Source organism: Haliotis rubra, unplaced genomic scaffold, assembly GCF_003918875.1.
Source record: "Haliotis rubra isolate DU_JTF1 unplaced genomic scaffold, ASM391887v1 Scf76, whole genome shotgun sequence".
In the NCBI taxonomy this organism is placed as follows: Eukaryota; Metazoa; Mollusca; class Gastropoda; order Lepetellida; family Haliotidae; genus Haliotis; species Haliotis rubra.
Window position 1 is genome coordinate 473,444 of NW_025767479.1, and position 18,732 is coordinate 492,175.

The 18,732-nt window shown below is 38.9% G+C and overlaps 1 protein-coding gene across 1 annotated transcript; it reads right to left on the bottom strand.

The window, feature by feature from the left end:
* Nucleotides 1-842: 842 nt before the first annotated feature.
* On the bottom strand, nucleotides 843-18,450 carry LOC124260299 (T-cell immunomodulatory protein-like). Its single transcript, XM_046694577.1, has 17 exons — nucleotides 18,216-18,450; nucleotides 14,599-14,844; nucleotides 12,817-12,868; nucleotides 12,032-12,103; nucleotides 11,073-11,188; nucleotides 9,697-9,758; nucleotides 9,460-9,541; nucleotides 9,111-9,199; nucleotides 8,704-8,873; nucleotides 7,868-8,021; nucleotides 6,740-6,842; nucleotides 4,501-4,544; nucleotides 3,844-3,922; nucleotides 3,419-3,540; nucleotides 2,991-3,073; nucleotides 1,624-1,741; nucleotides 843-1,216 (listed from the first exon to the last, which is right to left on the bottom strand). The coding sequence occupies exons 1-17, from the start codon at nucleotides 18,391-18,393 to the stop codon at nucleotides 1,157-1,159; spliced, it is 1,830 nt and encodes a 609-aa protein (XP_046550533.1). The 5' UTR covers nucleotides 18,394-18,450; the 3' UTR covers nucleotides 843-1,156.
* Nucleotides 18,451-18,732: the final 282 nt, after the last annotated feature.

Genomic DNA, 18,732 nt, shown 5'->3' on the forward strand with positions numbered 1-18,732 from the left:
TCAGAGAAAAACAAGCATATCACTACATTGTTTCCTTGACAACTTTATCTGCTCAGATTCATTGAGGTCCCCCAAACTTTCCCCTGTTTCAGGATTATCACAGAAATGAAAAAACGGTCAAGGTATGCTTCAGTTGAAACAAAGTTCTGTGATTTTCTGGTCCTCACAATGCATGGTATCTAAGAAGCCGTAACTGATCTCTTCAAAATCTCTACCACAATGTGATACCTCTTTGCAAGAAGACACCGTCTACAAAGTCTATGTGAAGTCTAACACTACGGAAGGTTTGTAGAATGAACCCCTGTTGTTCAGGAGACTGACAGTACCCACAGTGTGTCTAGGTCCCCCTTTACCTTGCATGCACAGACAACCAACAGGTCATCAGGTCAGGGCACAAGGAATTACAGAATGGCATCTTGAACATGTTCAATAGTTTCTACAAACTATCAAAATAAACTTGGCTCACAATCCATGAGCAATCTCTGTCAGAGATACTAAACTACAAAATTTCAAACAAATGATACCATTTTTCTATGCAAAATGTAAAATCCAAATGTGCTTCCAGTTCTGATTTTCCAAACTTGATTAAGGACAATCTTACTTCATTGTTTGAATACCGTCTAACTTAATGTACCAATATTCAAGTCCATCATGTTATATGGTTATCTTCTGCTACAAGATTGCACCACACATGATTAAAGACAACTGCAGAGACAGGATGTCTTAATGAATTCTTCTGGAGTTTCTTCTAGACTGTGTAAACTATGGGAAGTTACTAGTGGAACTGGGTTCTCAAATGGAGAGAAGCTTCAGTTCTTTATGAAATAGAATTTGACAAGTTGTTTCGATCAGATTTACAGCTACACGTAACACTGCCCCATAATTAACCATATTCAAAGTTGACTAGTGTTTCCTATAGGCACTGTAAACATGGTAGGACAACAAATTTGTCTGACAATACTTCAAGGAGGAGTCTATTGATGCTCTGTAAATGTGTAGATTTCTGGCCTAACAAATTATTTCATGTTACTTCTAGATCTATAGTGGTCATACTCTACTGTAGTTGCTACATGAACTAAGTCAAATGATGTCTGGAAGATGTCTGGTTGAGTAACTGTCACGTCAGCTGTGTGTGGTTGGCAGTCTCACAAGCACTTTACATGGCATCAAAGTGAAACTTGTGAGCTTCTTGTAGTTTCTCTTTCTTGTCTTCAGCCTGAAAACACAAGTTTGATGAACACAATGAGTGAAGCAACCCTTGTTCACTTCATGTCTAGAATATATAGCACACACAGATGGAAGTAAAAACTAAATAAAAAAGAAATCATGTTCCAAATCAAGATTGACAAAGTGAATTTCCCTCTGCACTGAGTTGATACACAATGAACACTTTCTATTATGATCTGCACTGAACTTCGCTAGTTTACAACATGATTAACCTGAACACAACAGTGGATTTGTTCATATGCTTTTTCCGATGACGTGAAGATGTGTGATCGCTGGGCAATTTTGTTTTTCAAAGGGAGCCACAGATTACCCTGCGTAATCACAAAGGGCGATATTGTGACGGATGACTTATTACAACATCGCCATTTAACAAACTATTTACTTAGCCACACATACCCTTTCCCTCCAGTGTAGAATTCCCACAATTCCTGCTATAAACCCACACGTTCCCAGCAGGGCTGCCCCCGTCAGGAGAACCAGCCGACTCGGTGTCAGGAACAGGATGTTCACCCACCTGCATACAGACAATGGTAAACGTCAACTGTCAACAGATACTTAAAGAATTACCAGATATTCTACATTAGGTCAATCACGGATATATCATTTTCATATTAGGAGTTATATAAACCAAACTCAAGAAAATCATAGCACTTTTAACATGTACCAATCTATCAAACACTGAATCTTATAAGGTTCACTTAATTTTTAATGTATATAAAAGAAAACTTCAATGTCTGTTTAATCTTGAACAAATACTAAGCTGAATATTATTTCAATCATTCACACCCATGTTAATAGTGAGTGACTGAGTTTAGTTTAACGCAGCTGTTAGTGATATTCTAGCACTATCACTGCAGGGGACACCTGAAATAGGCTTCACACATTGTACCCATGTGGGGAATAGAACCCAGGTCTTCAGCTTTAACCATTTGTCTGCCCCACCAGGGGAACTCATGACATGTGGCTGTAGAGGAGCTTGGCAAGGTTGTAAGTAGTATGCTTCTGCCTTCGGTGTTAGTGAATGCTTTAACCACTAGGCACGCACGCATGCACGCACACATGCACGCACGCATGCACACACACACACAGACACAGAGAATATCATCATGATTAAGAAGGAACAATAACATAATTTCAGTAGTGTATTAATAACAAAGTTTAGATTTTCTAGGCTGGTGAGTCGTGAGGGAGTCGAGGGTTACAAAAAGTATCTTGGCGAGGGTCTTCACACATCGGAGTGACGAACAAACACTTTAATTACTAAGCTATCCTACCACCCCTGGGGAAGTTCAAGAATAGTGTGTAGCTAGTACCTTGTACAACTGACTGACTGACTGAGTTTAGTTTTACGCCACTTTTAGCAATATTCCAGCAATATCACAGCGGGGGACACCAGAAAAGGGCTTAACACATTGTTCCCATGTGGGGAATCGAACCCGGGTCTTCAGCGTGACGAGCTAACACTTTAACCACTAGGCTACCCAACCGCCCCAGTACCTTGTACAAAGCGAATAGGAGGGTCATCCCAAAACCTGACAGGCATTAGGGAAGGGTAATTATTTTCAGTATATAGGTGCATCAAAACCGTCCCATCCTTATAAATAACCGGCCCCTCACCTAACCCAAGAATGGCCAGTGTTAATGTATCAAAGTATCCAAGTGAAATATCAATTCTGTTTTGATAAATACTCCAGGCTAAGTTTTCTGTGTGAGTGTGTATGAGTGAGTATGGGTATGTGTGATTGTGTATAAGTGCTACTTACGATGATGGATCATCCAGTGGATAAGGGATAATCACCAACTGAGAGTTTGGAATCAGCTGAGTCCACTCCTTGTGACGTGGAGGCTGGAAACATGATGTCATACAACAAATGCTTTCATTGCCTGGGAGATACAGTTTCACAGCTATGTGGTTGCACTGGGAAGCACAACAGTATTGACTAATTCTGACGTTAAATGTTTCATTCAGGGGAAAATATAAAATATATAGCAATATAGACCATCTACATCATCATGTAAATAACTGGTGATAGAAATCTAACCTATACATTACTAAACTGCCTTATCTAAATATTGACCCCATTAAAGATTATGATTAAAGCTACATACAAATGTTCCAAATTGTTTTAGTGTCTAGCCATTGTTCAAAGGGGCACAACTCAGACCTGTCTTTGCCAGTAAATATCTGTACCTTGTCCTTGGGGTGTTGTATACCAACTTCCAACTTGTCAACAAAGTTGGGCATCTGTCCAAGACCAAAATGTACAAACGGAAGTTGGAGGGAGAAGTAGGCAGTCTGTGTGAGCTGAGAGGCTGTGGAAGATAAGGGGGGATAACTCACTATACTGAAACAAGCTCAAGACAGCTGATGTCTACTGGGCTAGGATGTCTAATTGCTATTAAAGTCCGATGTTGATCTGAGTTTGTTATAAACATATAAAAATTACATGAAATCAGAAACTGTTCTAAACCAAAACAATCTAGCTACATCACTGCATCCTGTAAATGACGGGTCACTAATCCTGACCATGCTGATTTAATTAAAGACACCTTCTCTTCTGAGTGTGACTGCTTGTCGCAGGTAACACAGCTGTAAGACATAAACTGTTGCCTCACCTACTCCAATCTGTGTGTCACCATCAGCTCGTGTTGTGGTGAATCGGACAACCGGACCTACTTGATTCACGCCATAGGGCTGCACACAACAAACACAGGCTATATCACAGCATAAAACTCAATACTACATGCATCGTCTCTGACTCGGAGATTTCTTTCTTCACTCATCACTACCTATCTTACTGACCTCTCAGTTGTACCCTGATATAGTCACTACCTACTGAACGACCATGGCCAGGAATTTACAAACCATTTCAAACATTAGATGAACCAAAGTAAACTGACCCTTCAGTTGCCCAATAACATAATTTACTTGCCAAAGTTCATGATCAAAACGATATCAACATTTCATCAACAACTATCAATGAAAACACAAAAGCATGTTCATAAGCATCAGACATGATGGAATTTTGTGCTCAAGTCCCTAACCACATTAAATCTGCTTCAATCGAGAGTGTTGACACTGTTGTGTTTGATTACCTCTAAATACACAGCATGATTATTCCAACCATAACTTGACACATTTATTTCATATTATTATGAATGTAAAAAAAACACAGCATAAGTTTGGTTTTCTTATTCAAAATGATTGTACTTGTATGATGACTGTTAATCCCAAGACCTTACTGACTGAACACAGGTGACCGCTAGACCTACCTTGTGTCCATCTGGGCAGTTTTCATTGCACAATCCACTGACAACTGAAACACAGACATACAGCTAACCTCATTCAGCATCTTCATTACATGGACAAGCTGGCAGTACAACCCACCATTTAGCAGAACATTGTACAGTAAAAGTGCATCATTACCATAGTAGAGTCAGGCCGCGTTAGTCCAGTCCCCCATAATCCGATTCCCGTGCCATCTGAACAAACTCAAGATCTAACCAATCTTGTTTACTATATAAACACATCAATTGTTGATTCATTAATCCGATGCTTCAGTCTCCGACTCCGAACATCAATTATCGCTAACGGATTAGTTAATTGTACTTGTTTTTGCTTCATTAATTCGGCGGCCGTATTGCCTAACAATAGCCAATCACTAACATAATGCGTCTACTCACATCTCGAAAATAAAGTGTAGTTGACAGTAAATGGATACGCATACATACTTTGTTCGCTAAATGTCATAATTATAGTAGCTGGATGATCACATGTCAACAAACTGCTTTCGCAGAGAGATCGTGCGAAACCTCATCGGTAACAGGTCAAATGTTCCATGCATAAAGACTATCCAGCAATACATCAGAAAGCTGTTGCATAACCTTAGTTATTATAAATATTTTACATTTATAAAGCAAAACCTGCAATTAAAATGACATAATACTAGAATATATTTCTCTTTATAAAATAATAGTTTCAGATACTATATTTTTAAGATCACTTCATCAGAATTCATCTCGTTATAACATCGGTACGTTTTAACTCCATCACCGGTAGGGGAATGTGTGCACTGCACAGCTGATTGCTATTTCCGGCACTGTATACGAGACAATTACACAGGGTAATCTTAATCACTGCCTATAAGATAATGCCTAGCAAAAACAAATTAGAACTGAATACGTAAATAATCTTGTCTTGCCATGTTTAATTGAAAATTTGATGTCTTTACTGACAAAGTTGTCTTCTCTTGTTTGTTCATTCACACAAAGCGATACGATGTTGTTTTCTTACCCCCTGAAAACAAGTTTGACAAAAGTGTAACCCATGGATAAGCCGACCCGAATCTACAAACAGGTATTTTTGGTCCTCAAAATTTAGCTTATCTACGGATATATACAGTATACGTCCTTTTGTCTCTATCAGTGAAGTGAAAGGGAAGTAAATCTACTGCAGTGTGGTGTACTGGACTTCTGTCAGCAAAACGAACGTTTCACTATCCGAACATTTTTAATGAAAAACGGCACTGTTCGAATTAACGCGGCCTTACTGTATATAGATTATATGATACTTATCAGTATGGACGAGAGAGAGAGAGAGTAGGAGGGGAGAAGGAGAAAGAAAGACGAGAGAGTGAAAGCACAGAGCACAGGTCACGAATCAGTTGAAGTTAAGCAACGCCAAGCTCGGACAGTCCTTGGATGGTTGACCATGTTTGGCAGCTTGACTCCTGAGAGTTTCTAGGACTTCGGTCCAGCCCCACACCGAAGCACATGTGATACATGTGGTCTCACCTTAGGCAAGTGAGTTTGTTCAATATTGCCTCTGTTCACCCAGCAGAAAATGGGTACCCGGTTGGATAAAGTCATGTGACTATAACCTTCTAGCACATAACAGGCAGCTTGGGTTATCCGGGGTAATAATAATCAGATTCTGATTAAGTGCCACAAACAATCACTTGGTGCTTGGAGACTGTGCGCTATAGAAGATGACTTAAAAAATAAAGGGCGAGGAGAGAGAAAGGGAGTGAGAGAGAGAAAGAGAGGGAGAGTTGGTTGGTTGGTTCTTGTTAAACCCTGCACTCAGTAGTGTTCCAGCTATGCGGCAGCGGTCTGTAAATGGACTAGACAATCCTGATCAACAGCATGAGCATCCATCTACGCAATTGGAATATGATGACATGTGTCAACCAATTCAGCGAGCCTGATTCCATTAATCGTCTTTTACGACAAGCATGGGCTGCTGAAGACCAGTTCTAACCCGGATCTTCACGGGTAGGGAGAGGGACAGAAAGATGGAGTGAGGTAGAGGGAGAGAGAATGAGAGGGAGAGAGGGGAGAAAGAAAGAAGGGGAGAGGCAGTGGGAGAGAGAGTGAAAGGGGGAGAAGGAGAGAAAGAGGGAGCGGGTTCACAGCACAACTGTGAATATGTAAAACGTATCAGCTCAGTGACAGTGAATACAATCCGCCAAACACTACACCATGGGAACCCCTAAAGACAAGGCCTACTCACCCAGCACTTTCAGGAAGCAGGCGTCTTCAGAGAAAGTCTGCCTGAGAGCTGTGATGTGTGCATCCTTGGAACTGATGGTGTTAACCAAGATGTCCAACACACCCTGGTAACCAGAAGCAAACATCCATGTTACAGATAGACATACCTCTCCTAATCCAACCAGGGATTTACCTTGAGTCCTGTTTTTGAGGGTCCCTGGGACTCTTAATTTTCAGGGGTCCCGGACAACAAATTGGGGGTCCAGACACATAAATATTATTATGAATACTGTTATATTGTTTATGTATCATGATCATCATATTATTTGTTACAGTAATTGAATTGCAAATGACACCATAACCCAGCTAGTAGCAAACTCTTTGATAACTTATTGTTACTTGATTGGAATTTAAAAGTATTTGGACTTTTTCTGCGTCCCTGTTGATGTGCTAATAAATTTTGTTGCGTCCATTGTCAAATTTTATGAGTATAGGACACAGGAATTCGCGTCCTGTAAATCCCTGTCCAACCAATCAACCATGTATATTGTACAGTGACATTTTGTTGTACCGACTGGCTTGACCTCTGCACGCCCTTCAGAGACAAATATCTCCATTACATTTACATGCTAACTATCTGACCCGAGTCAGAAAGATTTAAGAGCTTAATTTTTTTAATGAATGAACGTTTATGGGGTAGTGGACAGAGTGTCAACGCAGACATTGGAAGATAGGTGGTTCGATCCCCAAAAGACACGAAAGGTTACAACAGGGGATAAATCAGTATCTCAGTGGGACAGCACTATCACAATTGATAAGTCCACACTAGTACAAGCAGCTGCACACACCTGTGCATGCATATCACTCACATAGTGGAATCATTGAGAAGTTCAGCGCAGTGTTAAACCCCATTTCACATAGCATCCTTTGTTCAAAGGCTCCCCAGAATACACCAGTCTAAGGGAAGTAACTCTAACTACCACCCACCAGGAACATATTAGCCTTGAAACCATTGATGCAAATATAGTCTTAACAGCAGTCATATCATACTTATTCTTCAATGAATGTGTGTTTACTGTATGTATGACAACTGAGATTTCACTACCAATCTCAAACACACACACTTGATCTGATTATCTGGTGCACTCACGTCGTCCTGCAGGTCGAAGAACGACACCTGCTGCATGTCTGGCCCCAGGGGTTGCAGGGGAGCGTGGAAGGCGATGCTGTACGTCTGTGAGAAGCCGTCACATGCCGAGGAACAGGCAACATTCTCCAGGAAAAAAGCTCCATATGTCTTGTTACTAGAACACAAATGAACATCCACTGCACATTCCTTTCTGCTGAGATTTGAACTTACAACTCTATAGGTTGAAGACAATATAGCCAGTTTGTCTAACACATCCTGCCACTACACTCCATGAGAGCACCACCATGTTAACTGACCCAGTGAACATTAAGTCATCAGAACCTTTACCTCAATCTTCCTCTGTATCATGTCCCTATCTTTTACATCTCCAGTGTCTCCTGCGATGTTGATGGAATACTGCTAAAACTGCTAAAAGTGGCGTGAAAGTAAGCAGACCTACTCACACACTTTTATATCGATCCCAGCCCCATTTGCAACAATAGCTTTATTTTGAGTCTGAGACAATTACATCATGAAGTTTCAAAGACCACTGGGACTTTACTCTTTTCTTAGTCTTCATGGAACAACTTTCCAGATAAGAGTTCAGTCTATACAGTATTCTGAATTGAAAATGAATGAAAGTATAAATGCAAGTGAGACTATTTTTGTGCTATACTGGAATAATGTTTGGCTTTTGGTTGTTGATTTCAAGGTCATGTGGGACACAAATTGTGAGTTGGTGACGAGAGAGCTGGAGACTGAGACTGAGAGATAATACTGTAGATATCTGAGGATGTCCGATCAGCAGCAAGAATATCTTGTTACTCACAGCGTCGAGGTAAGAGTTGGTTACTCACCCTTTAGTGTTTGTCGACAGGACGGTGACAGCGTCGGGATAGGAATTGAGATTTAAATCCCCTGCACGAAGCATTGGGGGAATATTCACGGGAGGAAGTTGATTTGCCATTGGTACAAAGTTCCACGTTCTGCCATTTGATTCTTTGAAGTTTACGCCCATTTTGTGCCACTGGATAAACAGATATACATTTGTGAAAACTGACAACACAAATAAGTAAAAGATTAGCGATAGATGACATCGAGAAACAACAAGCATTATGATTCAGAAAAGCCAAAAACGGAAAATGGCAGCTCCAGAGCTAAATAAGGAGCTGTTTTTAGCAAGAATATTGTAATTATAAAAGAAAAGCCCATCCAAAAAATATTCTTAGTGGCCTTTACAACATTGAACAGCAGAGTTGTCTACCTTGTGCTGAGACCATACAAAGATCATACTCGAGGAACAGGCAGCATCTGTGCAAGCTGGTAACACAATGTTTATGCGATGATCGCTATCTGAAATAATTAAACATATCTAACTTTAATAAATTCTGCAATATGTGTTCACAATATATTTCAATATCACACTCAACATTTACTTTACTTCTCTTACTAGCTGATCAAGCAAATCACTATTGCAGAACAAATGTCCATATGACTGCAGTCTGATGAGTGGAAACTTGTTGAAAGGGATAAGCCGTCTGGATATTTCACTGTCTCAGTGTCTGACCATGAATTCCTTCAGGATAGTGTTATATAAGCAACAGAGGACTTACTCATGTCAACAAATGTTGGATGTCCTACTTCTACAGCTTCATCAGGGATAGGAATTGTTTGGTTCCAAATGAACTCTCCATTCTGAAGACACAAAATTCTTTCATCATGCACCATCAGATTTACTGATTCATTAGACCCGGGCAGGTTACAGTATTGTTATGTACAAACACATGTTGAACATTTGGACACTTTTGTAGGAGTGAAGCATTTAGTAAATTAGCCAATCACAAACTCACTGTATTATTCCAGATCTCAAACTGTTTTTTCATCTGGGAGTCAAGAGACATCACAATCAGATCTGAACAGAAAACAAGCATCAATTACATATAAACGGCAACACTGTCATTAAAACTTCATCATTTATTGTGTCAGTTTGTAAGATTGGTTGGTTAGTTGTTTAATGCCACACTTAGCAATATTCCAGCTATATGGCGGAGGTTTGGAAATAATCCAGTCTGGACCAGACAATCCAGTGATCAACATCATGAGCATCGTTCTATGCAATTGGGAAACGATGACGTGTCAATCAAGTCAGCGAGCCTGACCACCCGATCCCGTTAGTCACCTCTTTCGACAAGCATGGGTTACTGAAGATCAATTCTAACCCGGAACTTCACAGGCACAGTTTGTAAGACATACGGCTGGAATCTGAACACCATCAAGGACATAGTGCAAGTTGATCCCACAAACCTTGAAAACTAAGATATACCATTCTCAGAAGCAAACAATGATTAACTGATACATTTTCTTATTCAAGAGCTGCAAGCATTTCTTACAGTATCTACAAAGGCGATTCACAAATGCAACATTTCACTATAAGGAACAGAATATAGAAAGTTTGACAGCATAGGCAGCACCCTTGTAGCTCATGAAACAACAATATTCAATCAACAGTGTAAACATTGTTTCCTAATTATATGACACAGGTCTAACTATTTGGTTGACCTGTTAACTAGCATTGTCTTCCCACAGAGGTTACTCAAGTCATATCTTCCCACGTAACCTCTGTTCTAATACGGTCCTTTCATGGTGCGAGTGTTCATGATTCGTGATTGGTTGCAATCAGATTTAGTTGTGCAATCAGCAAGGTTGTTTCAAAAGTGATCATTTGCAAAGCCTCAGTAATTTCTGTATGCTTTGGGAAAACTAGGACCTCTTCCCCTGCACGATGCGCAAACGTTTCTTCTAGACAGAACTCCATCATGTACCGGTAATGGTGGATCAATGGAGTCTCCATCGCCCTCGTTGACAATGGACAAGCTAGCCATTAAATGTCTTGTGTTACATCAACATAAGTCATCGGCAGAGGAGGGATATTTGTAGCCCCACTTTCTATTGCTAGTTTCTGATTTTCAGAATTGGATTTAAGTCGATGTAACACGTGTTCTGATTGGATAGAAAGAAGGGAGATGATTTGTGTTGTGATTTTTTTTGGGTGCTTCAGTTCAATCGTAATACAGTATACTGTCTAGTCAAGAAATAAACATGTGGATGGCAGTATGGACAATTCCAAAATTAGTTGATTATTATGATTTGTGAAGAATTTTTTCTGTTTAGTCTGCCAAACATAGAACCACATATAAGAGATAAGGACCATGGTTGCTATAGTTACCTGGCGTCATGTCGTGGTTGATGTCCAGGAATCCAGATGCCTGTGGGACGTGGAGTTCAGGCAATTCAGAGGAGGTTCCGTTGTGTAGATACTGCACTGTGTAGTTTCTGTGCTTGCTGTAATACAAGGGACAGAGTGATTCACATAGAGGAGTCAAAGGATGTCTGCTGGAGCTGTGATGTAGTGAGGTCACCTAGGCAGAGGATACTAAACGACCTTCTGTTTAATAACATTTTTATTGATTTGGTATCAAACGAGCGAAAACGAGTTTTGATGCTAAATCTTTCATGAGTTTAATAAAAAGTGGTATTTCACGGAAGCGAGTTTAGTATTCTGTTTATTACTCTCCAACATTAACTGATAGAAACAATGTGATGACTGTCAGCTTCCGCAAGTCAAGCAAGGTCTAACACCATTGTGACAGTGATATTAGCATTGTGACGTCATAACTGTAAACCACTATGACGTCATACATCTAGCGGTATTACACTAGTGTAATATACAGGAATACAATGGCCTGATAACAAAGCCAAATCGCAATACAGTCGTCCCCGCAATTACACTCTTCGCGATACCGCGGATTCAGTTAAACCACTGGGTAATCCGTGGCTCTCATATTAAAAAAGCTGCCCAGCGATCACACATCTTCACGTCATCGAAAATAGCATATCAACAAATCTGCTGTTGTGCTCAGGTTTATCATGTTGTAAACTAGCAAAATTCAGTGCAGATTGCAATAAACAGTGTTCATCGTACATATCCTTGTATTTTGGGTTTAGTATCGTTGTCCATGTGAAGCACCTTCTACACAGCATGAAGACAAACTGTGCAACAAACACAAGAAGATATGGTTGCTTGTCAAGTCCAGCAGGTCTCAACAATTGACTTAAACATTCAGTATGGCCACTGAAGTCCATATTTTCCCTAGAAACATGGAAAAGTCTCACACTCAAGTTTACCTGAATATCCAAAAAGCACGAGACTTGTTTGTGAACTCAGCAAGCAAATCAGGGATCATGTCTCCATTAGCACTGGAAAGTCAGGAAACACACAATCAGTGAAGTGAATACACTTACAAATGTATTTAAAATAATAACTCCAACATATCAGAATGTTAGCATGGATAACTAGTGGTTCAAATAGCGGTACAAGGCTCAGTAGCTAACCTTACTTTTTTTTCTGGAATATTATCATACAGGTTAAAGAATGCTAAGCAAAAGAATTAAAACAAGTTCTACAATCCAACATCCTCAATGCCTATTAAAATACATTTTAATCGTTTGCATGCATAATGTTCAGTGTGGGAGATTTACATCATGCTTGCCATGGTTTTACTGGCAGCCATTGTAGTACATGAAGCTCAAATGAGTGTGGTCAAAATATACACAGGTAATATTATTAAAATCAACAAAACTGCAACTTAATATATGTATTCAGTCCTATAACTAACTATGTACATATTATTTTTACTGCATTGTGAAAATAAAACAGACATAAATTGTTGGGGTTCTTTTTCTGTATGGGAGATGTGGCAGCCATATTGAAAACCTCCTGAACAGACAAAGGTGTATTCATTGGTCCACTTTAAGTCAGGTGAGTTAAAAATTCAGGAAGCTTACACAAAACTTTCCCTTCCTTTGTTGTTTAACTAACGTGACTCTCGGCAATATTCCAGCTATATGGCGGTGGTCTGTAAATAATCGAATCTGGACCAGGCAATCCAGTGATCAAATTCATGACTTACTCAAGAACTTGTGGTTGATCCCTTAATGTTTCATTCAGATTCAGGTAGGTTTCTGAAATACAAATAACGATTCATCTTTGATTAGACACAAAAAAGATACAACCAGTGAGTTTTGATAGGCTAGAACAAAAGTAACATTTTGTGCTAATTATTTAGTTGTTTGGATAGGTTTATTTTGCCAGGGATTACCTGGTAATTCTACTTTGAGGGGGGTAGTGTTATATTGTTCAGTATGAGCAGGATTTGTTCACTTGATCTTCCTAGTTTGCACTGGCCAGAGACTATATGCAGTGGATTTGATCAAATATTACCTTAAAGATTCATAGTTACCACTTGTGTAATTTTGTAGATTCATCTATGCATTTACAATTCTTCAAAGAGAAAACATTAAAAAAATATTTTAAGGCCAGACCAATTTTATTTCTTGTTTTACGGATTTTTGTCCTCGGCAGCAGGGAAAAATATATACAGTAGAACATGGTTATAGCGAACACGGATATAGCGTACAAACGGATATAGTGAACAAATTTAAAAGTCCCGTCAACAGTCCTTTATAATGTCATTAAAATTATACGTGAATAACGAACTCGTGAGTAGCGAATTAACGGCTATAGCGAACTGATTTACTACCCCCTAGACCCAATTCACGACGTGATTAGCGAACTCACTCAGTGTCAGGCCAAATAATCGTTTTCGTTGACGAGGACGGTATCCATTGCCGTAGTATGATTGGCTGCCTTAGGTCACGTGTCTGATTTTGACCAATCACGATCCTTATAGCAGACTGTGGCGAAAAAAGCGTCAATCTTTATCCAATAAAATCGCTTTTTTACAACTGTGAAAATACTCTCGGCAAGGGTACAGTGATATTGTTGATGTTCCAGAGCTGTCGAACGATACCAGACACCACACGATTCGCCTCGCATGTTATTTATAAGAAGCTTCGAAAACGGAGGTATTTCCCGTTGTTGTGTCATGTTAACGAACGGAAAGTCTGATTACATAAAAATGAAAATTTAAAAGAAAAAGGCACGGGCATGTTATGAGATGTCACAAATGGAAAAAAAATTGCTACAGTTTTTGCTTCTTTCGTGGTTTATCTGGACATTATAAATGTAAGCTTGCATTTTCATTAAAAAATAATTTATTTAAGTTGTAGTTGTATTATTTCAATTTTATTATAAAAATAAACTTCATATTTATCAACATGATATAGGTAATGTCTGTGAATGTCTACATCTCTACAATCCAAGATGGCGGTCAAATGTGAATAACGAACAACGGATATAGCGAACTAAATTTCTTGGTCCCTTGGAGTTCGTTATATCCGTGTTCTACTGTATATATAAAGTCATAAAGTAATATTCCTTCTAAATGCTAAAAGTATTTTACTTTTGGCAATTTATGAAGTGTATATGGGGCAAAATACAATCAAAAAAACATTTTCTTGTAAGTTTACATTTTTGGCCAATAAAAACATTAGGATTTAATTTTTTGAGCAGGGCAAATTAATTTTTATTTTTTTTCTTGTTCTTGAAAAAATACGACCGGCAGATCCGTAAAACAAGAAATAAAACTGGTCTGGCCTAAGTTTATTTTACATGTAATTTATATTTTGTTCACTGAATATGGATTTCTTCAGATCAGGCAATCCACAGAAAATTGAAAAGTGTCATATGAGGACCAATGTCTGAGACTGTTTTGCCAAAAATATAAACGAGTCATATGAACTGATTTCTTCAGTCAGTGTGAGACATTTCTCCAGGTATATTTTCCCCTTACTTCTATCCAGATTGAGTCCATTTCCCCAGTAAATCCTGACACTCAAGGAGTTGGTTGGCTGGCGTGTATCCTGAAGTATTAGCATCACGTCCATCATAGAGTCCCCATCGAAGTCCGCTGGCACCACGCTGGTGACAGTCAGAGGGTCAATGTCGCTGGCCTCAAGAACAGTGCGATTCAGGAAGGGAATATCTGTCACAGTAGGCGTTACTTCAGCATGACCCAGAAGTAAACACAATCTTTTTCCTAAAAAACAAAAACAAACAAGAAAATTCAATTAAATGGGTATTATCTAGCAGAGGCTGTGTAAAAGCCATGGGTCTACTTTGGACCATGAGCAGTGTGGTAGGTGGGTGGTCATCGTATTCCAATTGCGTAGATCGATGCTCATGCTGTTGATCACTGAACTGTCTGGTCCAGATTCAATTATTTACAGACCGCTGCCATATAGCTGGAATATTGCTGTGTGTGGCATTAAGCAACAATCAATCAATCAATTTGGTAGAATAGCTACAAGGGCCCAAGTGAGTTGAGGGCCCCATTCCACAAAGTGATTGTAGCACTATCACTGTCAGTGTCATAAGCCTATCATAAAGTTGGAGATTTCCGACAATCTTGGCATTATGACTGCTTTGTCAAAAGGGCCTTAGGACGTTCAGGTATCAACAAATACTATGGAAGCAACATCAGATTCCACAGATAGACATATTGTGAAAAGAGCAAGTAACCCTATAGCATGTTTAACATGTTAAGTCACAGACACAAAATCACAAACAAAACAATAGTACACTGCACTCATGTTTAACACAATATGTTGATGACATGTGACAATGTGCTGAATCTCAAATCTAGATGATTCTTTTATGATTCACTTCCCATTGATAGCAAAACCTATGAATAGATGAAACATGATAATCGTGCACACGTCACCAAAGGCATCATGCTCCTCACACAACTGTCTCTGTTCCATTAGTATATCCATAAATAACGCTAAATGTACCATCAAATGGGCATAGAAAGATGTTTGCAAAATCTTCTTATGTTTTTTCATAGGGTGCTGATGCATTTGTGAAGGTGTATTGTAACAACAGAGATCTTGATTATTGACCAGGCACCATCATATTGTTTGAAGCAAATGCAAGTGATATAGGAGGTGACATAGGGGATAGGTCTGGTAGGCCAATAGGAGAGACATAGTTTGTAATAGCCACTGGAGGAGCTATGGTCAAGCTACAAAATTCCAGTCTAATTGGGCTAGAAGGAAAGTGGACTTTTGCAGCCCCGGGAAGATGGTATGCTTGATGACGTTTCACTGGGGATATTTTCAAAATTATGGTTTACAGTCTGATCCTGATCATGCTAATCAAATGTACTAATTCAATTTTATTTTCTGCAATATGTGTTACCTGTTAATTTTAATATATTTTCAGAAGTTGATAATGTTGATGCAGTGAAGATCAACTATTGCTGTGAAGATGAACCATAGACAAATTGTACTGGACTTCATGGACAGGAAATGCTCATGCATGTCTGCGAGTGAGAATGACTGACTGACTGACTGAGTTTAGTTTTACGCCGCTTTTAGCAATATTCCAGCAATATCATGGCGGGGGACACCAGAAATGGGCTTCACACATTGTACACTTATGGGGAATCGAACTTGGGTCTTCGGCGTGACGAGCCAACGCTTTAACCACTAGGCTACCCCACCACCCCTTGAGTGAGAATGAGAGAGAATGAGAATGTATCTCTTTACTGTGCTGAACATGGAGTTTTGTATTTATGAGGATGTCATTAATGTTACAGCTGACTGACAGATCACTGTCTTACCCTAAACTAAAGGACCATGTAGTTTACATGAGATACGTCAATGTAACATCAGCATCATATTTGTTGTATTCAGGACCCAGTCCCAATAAGCGGTCAGTGGCTATATTGTGTTCCAGTTGTCTTATTAACTTAAAATTTGGAACTCAAAGGCATATTTTGTATGGTGCATTCACAACCTATTTAATCAAAACACTCCTTCAAGGGAAATATGTGACTTTTAGATTAATAAATCAACATCAACTCTTATTTGTTTTTATGCTAATGATATTTTATGCTAATGATATAACATTATCATTTAGTGGGACACATGCAATTGGTGTATTATAATCCAGCCGAGGCGGAACATTGGTTCGATCCCGACCGCCATACCAAAAGACGTTAAAATATGGTACTTGTTGGTCCCTGTCTGGCGTTCGGCATTAATGGGTACAACAAGGACTGGTCGGCTCGGAGTCAGTATAATGTGTCTGAGTGGGGTATTCATGCTTCACTGTGGCATGGTATCTCAGTGGGCTAGCACTATAAAACCAGCTTCAGTCTGGGCTAGTACAAGCAGCCGCACATACACATACACATGCATGCACGTTGTCATATGAGCGAAATATTCTCAAGCATGACGTAAAACCCAATTTCACCTCACCTCACCTCACTTAGTGGTACATAAGGGCTGAGAAGTCTGCAAATGTGCATTGTTTCTGCATAGTCATCTCAGGGGTTTATTTGACAAACAAATACGGAATTATTGTTACTTCATTCAAATTTGGAATTGATGAAAGTTCCTATTTTCTTAAATTCAGAGGTTGTTTTTAACATTGTATTTAAAATTACAATCACATATCTAAGCTTGACAAAATCTTCCTGTTTATTTGTTCTTTCTCCAAATACAGGGTATTTATAAAAATTTGAAAATATTGTTTTTGACATTTGGGGATGAACACTGGCCTCTGATCAGATCTAGATTTATCACTGACATCTCTTTGGAGAGTCTTTATTCAATTATCAAATACATACGATATTCTTATGGCACTTTGGATAACATTCAGTCACTGTCTGAGGAAATACACAGATCAGAAACTATGGTCATAACAACCTCAACGGGACAACAAATCATGTAATGTTAGTTCATAATAAACATACTTTTTTAAATATTTACACATATTTCAACTGTCTGATATCTTGGATAAAGTCATCCTAAGTCATAAAGTATTTTTTCATTGACACATGCATGAGAGTACCTTGCCGTCAGTGAGGAAATCTGTTAGTTCACTTTGAACTTTGGAACTGGTCAGGTTTTGCCCATTTCAAAGGCATTAACTAATCACTGTTTTGATTGAGGGTGTAACTAAAGACAAACTATCAGAATTTAATCCAGTAAATCACTTTCATTCAGCTGTATATTCCAGCTATGAACAGCTGCGCGTGGCTGTGGAAGTTTTGATGGGCTTATTTGTGACATGAGAACTTAACAGTTCGTTATAAACATAAACATTGTTATTGACAGATGACACACAGGGCAAAAAGGAGATTTCACTTTCTTCGTGCGTTATATCCATCAAAACTATCTTATACTCGATATATGATAAGACATGATATACAGCTATTGGCCGGGACCACAAAATCAGTTCCTAGTGACAGTCAGTTTGTTATATTAGCGTTTGTTAAAAAAACGTATGTTACTGTAATCATGTTTGGAATCTTTACTCTAAATCTTTAATCTTTAACTCATCGTATGAAGATATAATTATGAGTCACTGTCATGAGTAGAATAGTATGCTTAGATACATTACCATCTTTTGACAGGACAAAAATATCAGTTGATTTATCAGCATCGAAGTCGCCAAAGGCAGCAACAATTCCATTTGAAGAATCTCCAAACACCAGAGATGTCACATCGGACAACGACGCCATAGAATGAAGTGAAAGACATTCTAAAATAACTAAAACTAATGTCAATTTGAGAAACATATTCGCATCTTCACAGTCAGCACCAACTCATATGTCGTAAATATCGCAAGTGTCGCAAACCAAACTGCTTCCGGTTGTAACATAGTATTTACCTCAACACTCTATGTTGTAATATTCCTGAGATTTGTCATGGTTGTTGACTATTTCTTTTTTCATACATTGACCGCCATAATATTTTAAATGATATGAGTATTGATGGTCGCTGACTAACCACACAGTAGTCGTCTCTCACGAGTTGAAAATATCTGAGGTTTCACATTGGTTTCCATGATTTCTCTGAACAGTTTGTAACTAAAGTACTGTCGGAAATAGAAAAAAAACTGTTTTTAGGCTGTTGCT

Excerpts from the sequence above, each read along its gene's own strand:
- LOC124260299 (XM_046694577.1), bottom strand. The coding sequence starts at position 18,393 with ATGTTTCTCAAATTGACATTAGTTTTAGTTATTTTAGAATGTCTTTCA. Across the intron at positions 11,189-12,031 it reads CGTGCTTTTTGGATATTCAG|CAAGCACAGAAACTACACAG; the intron begins GTAAACTTGAGT and ends CTTGTATTACAG. Across the intron at positions 3,541-3,843 it reads TGACACACAGATTGGAGTAG|CCTCTCAGCTCACACAGACT; the intron begins GTGAGGCAACAG and ends TATCTTCCACAG.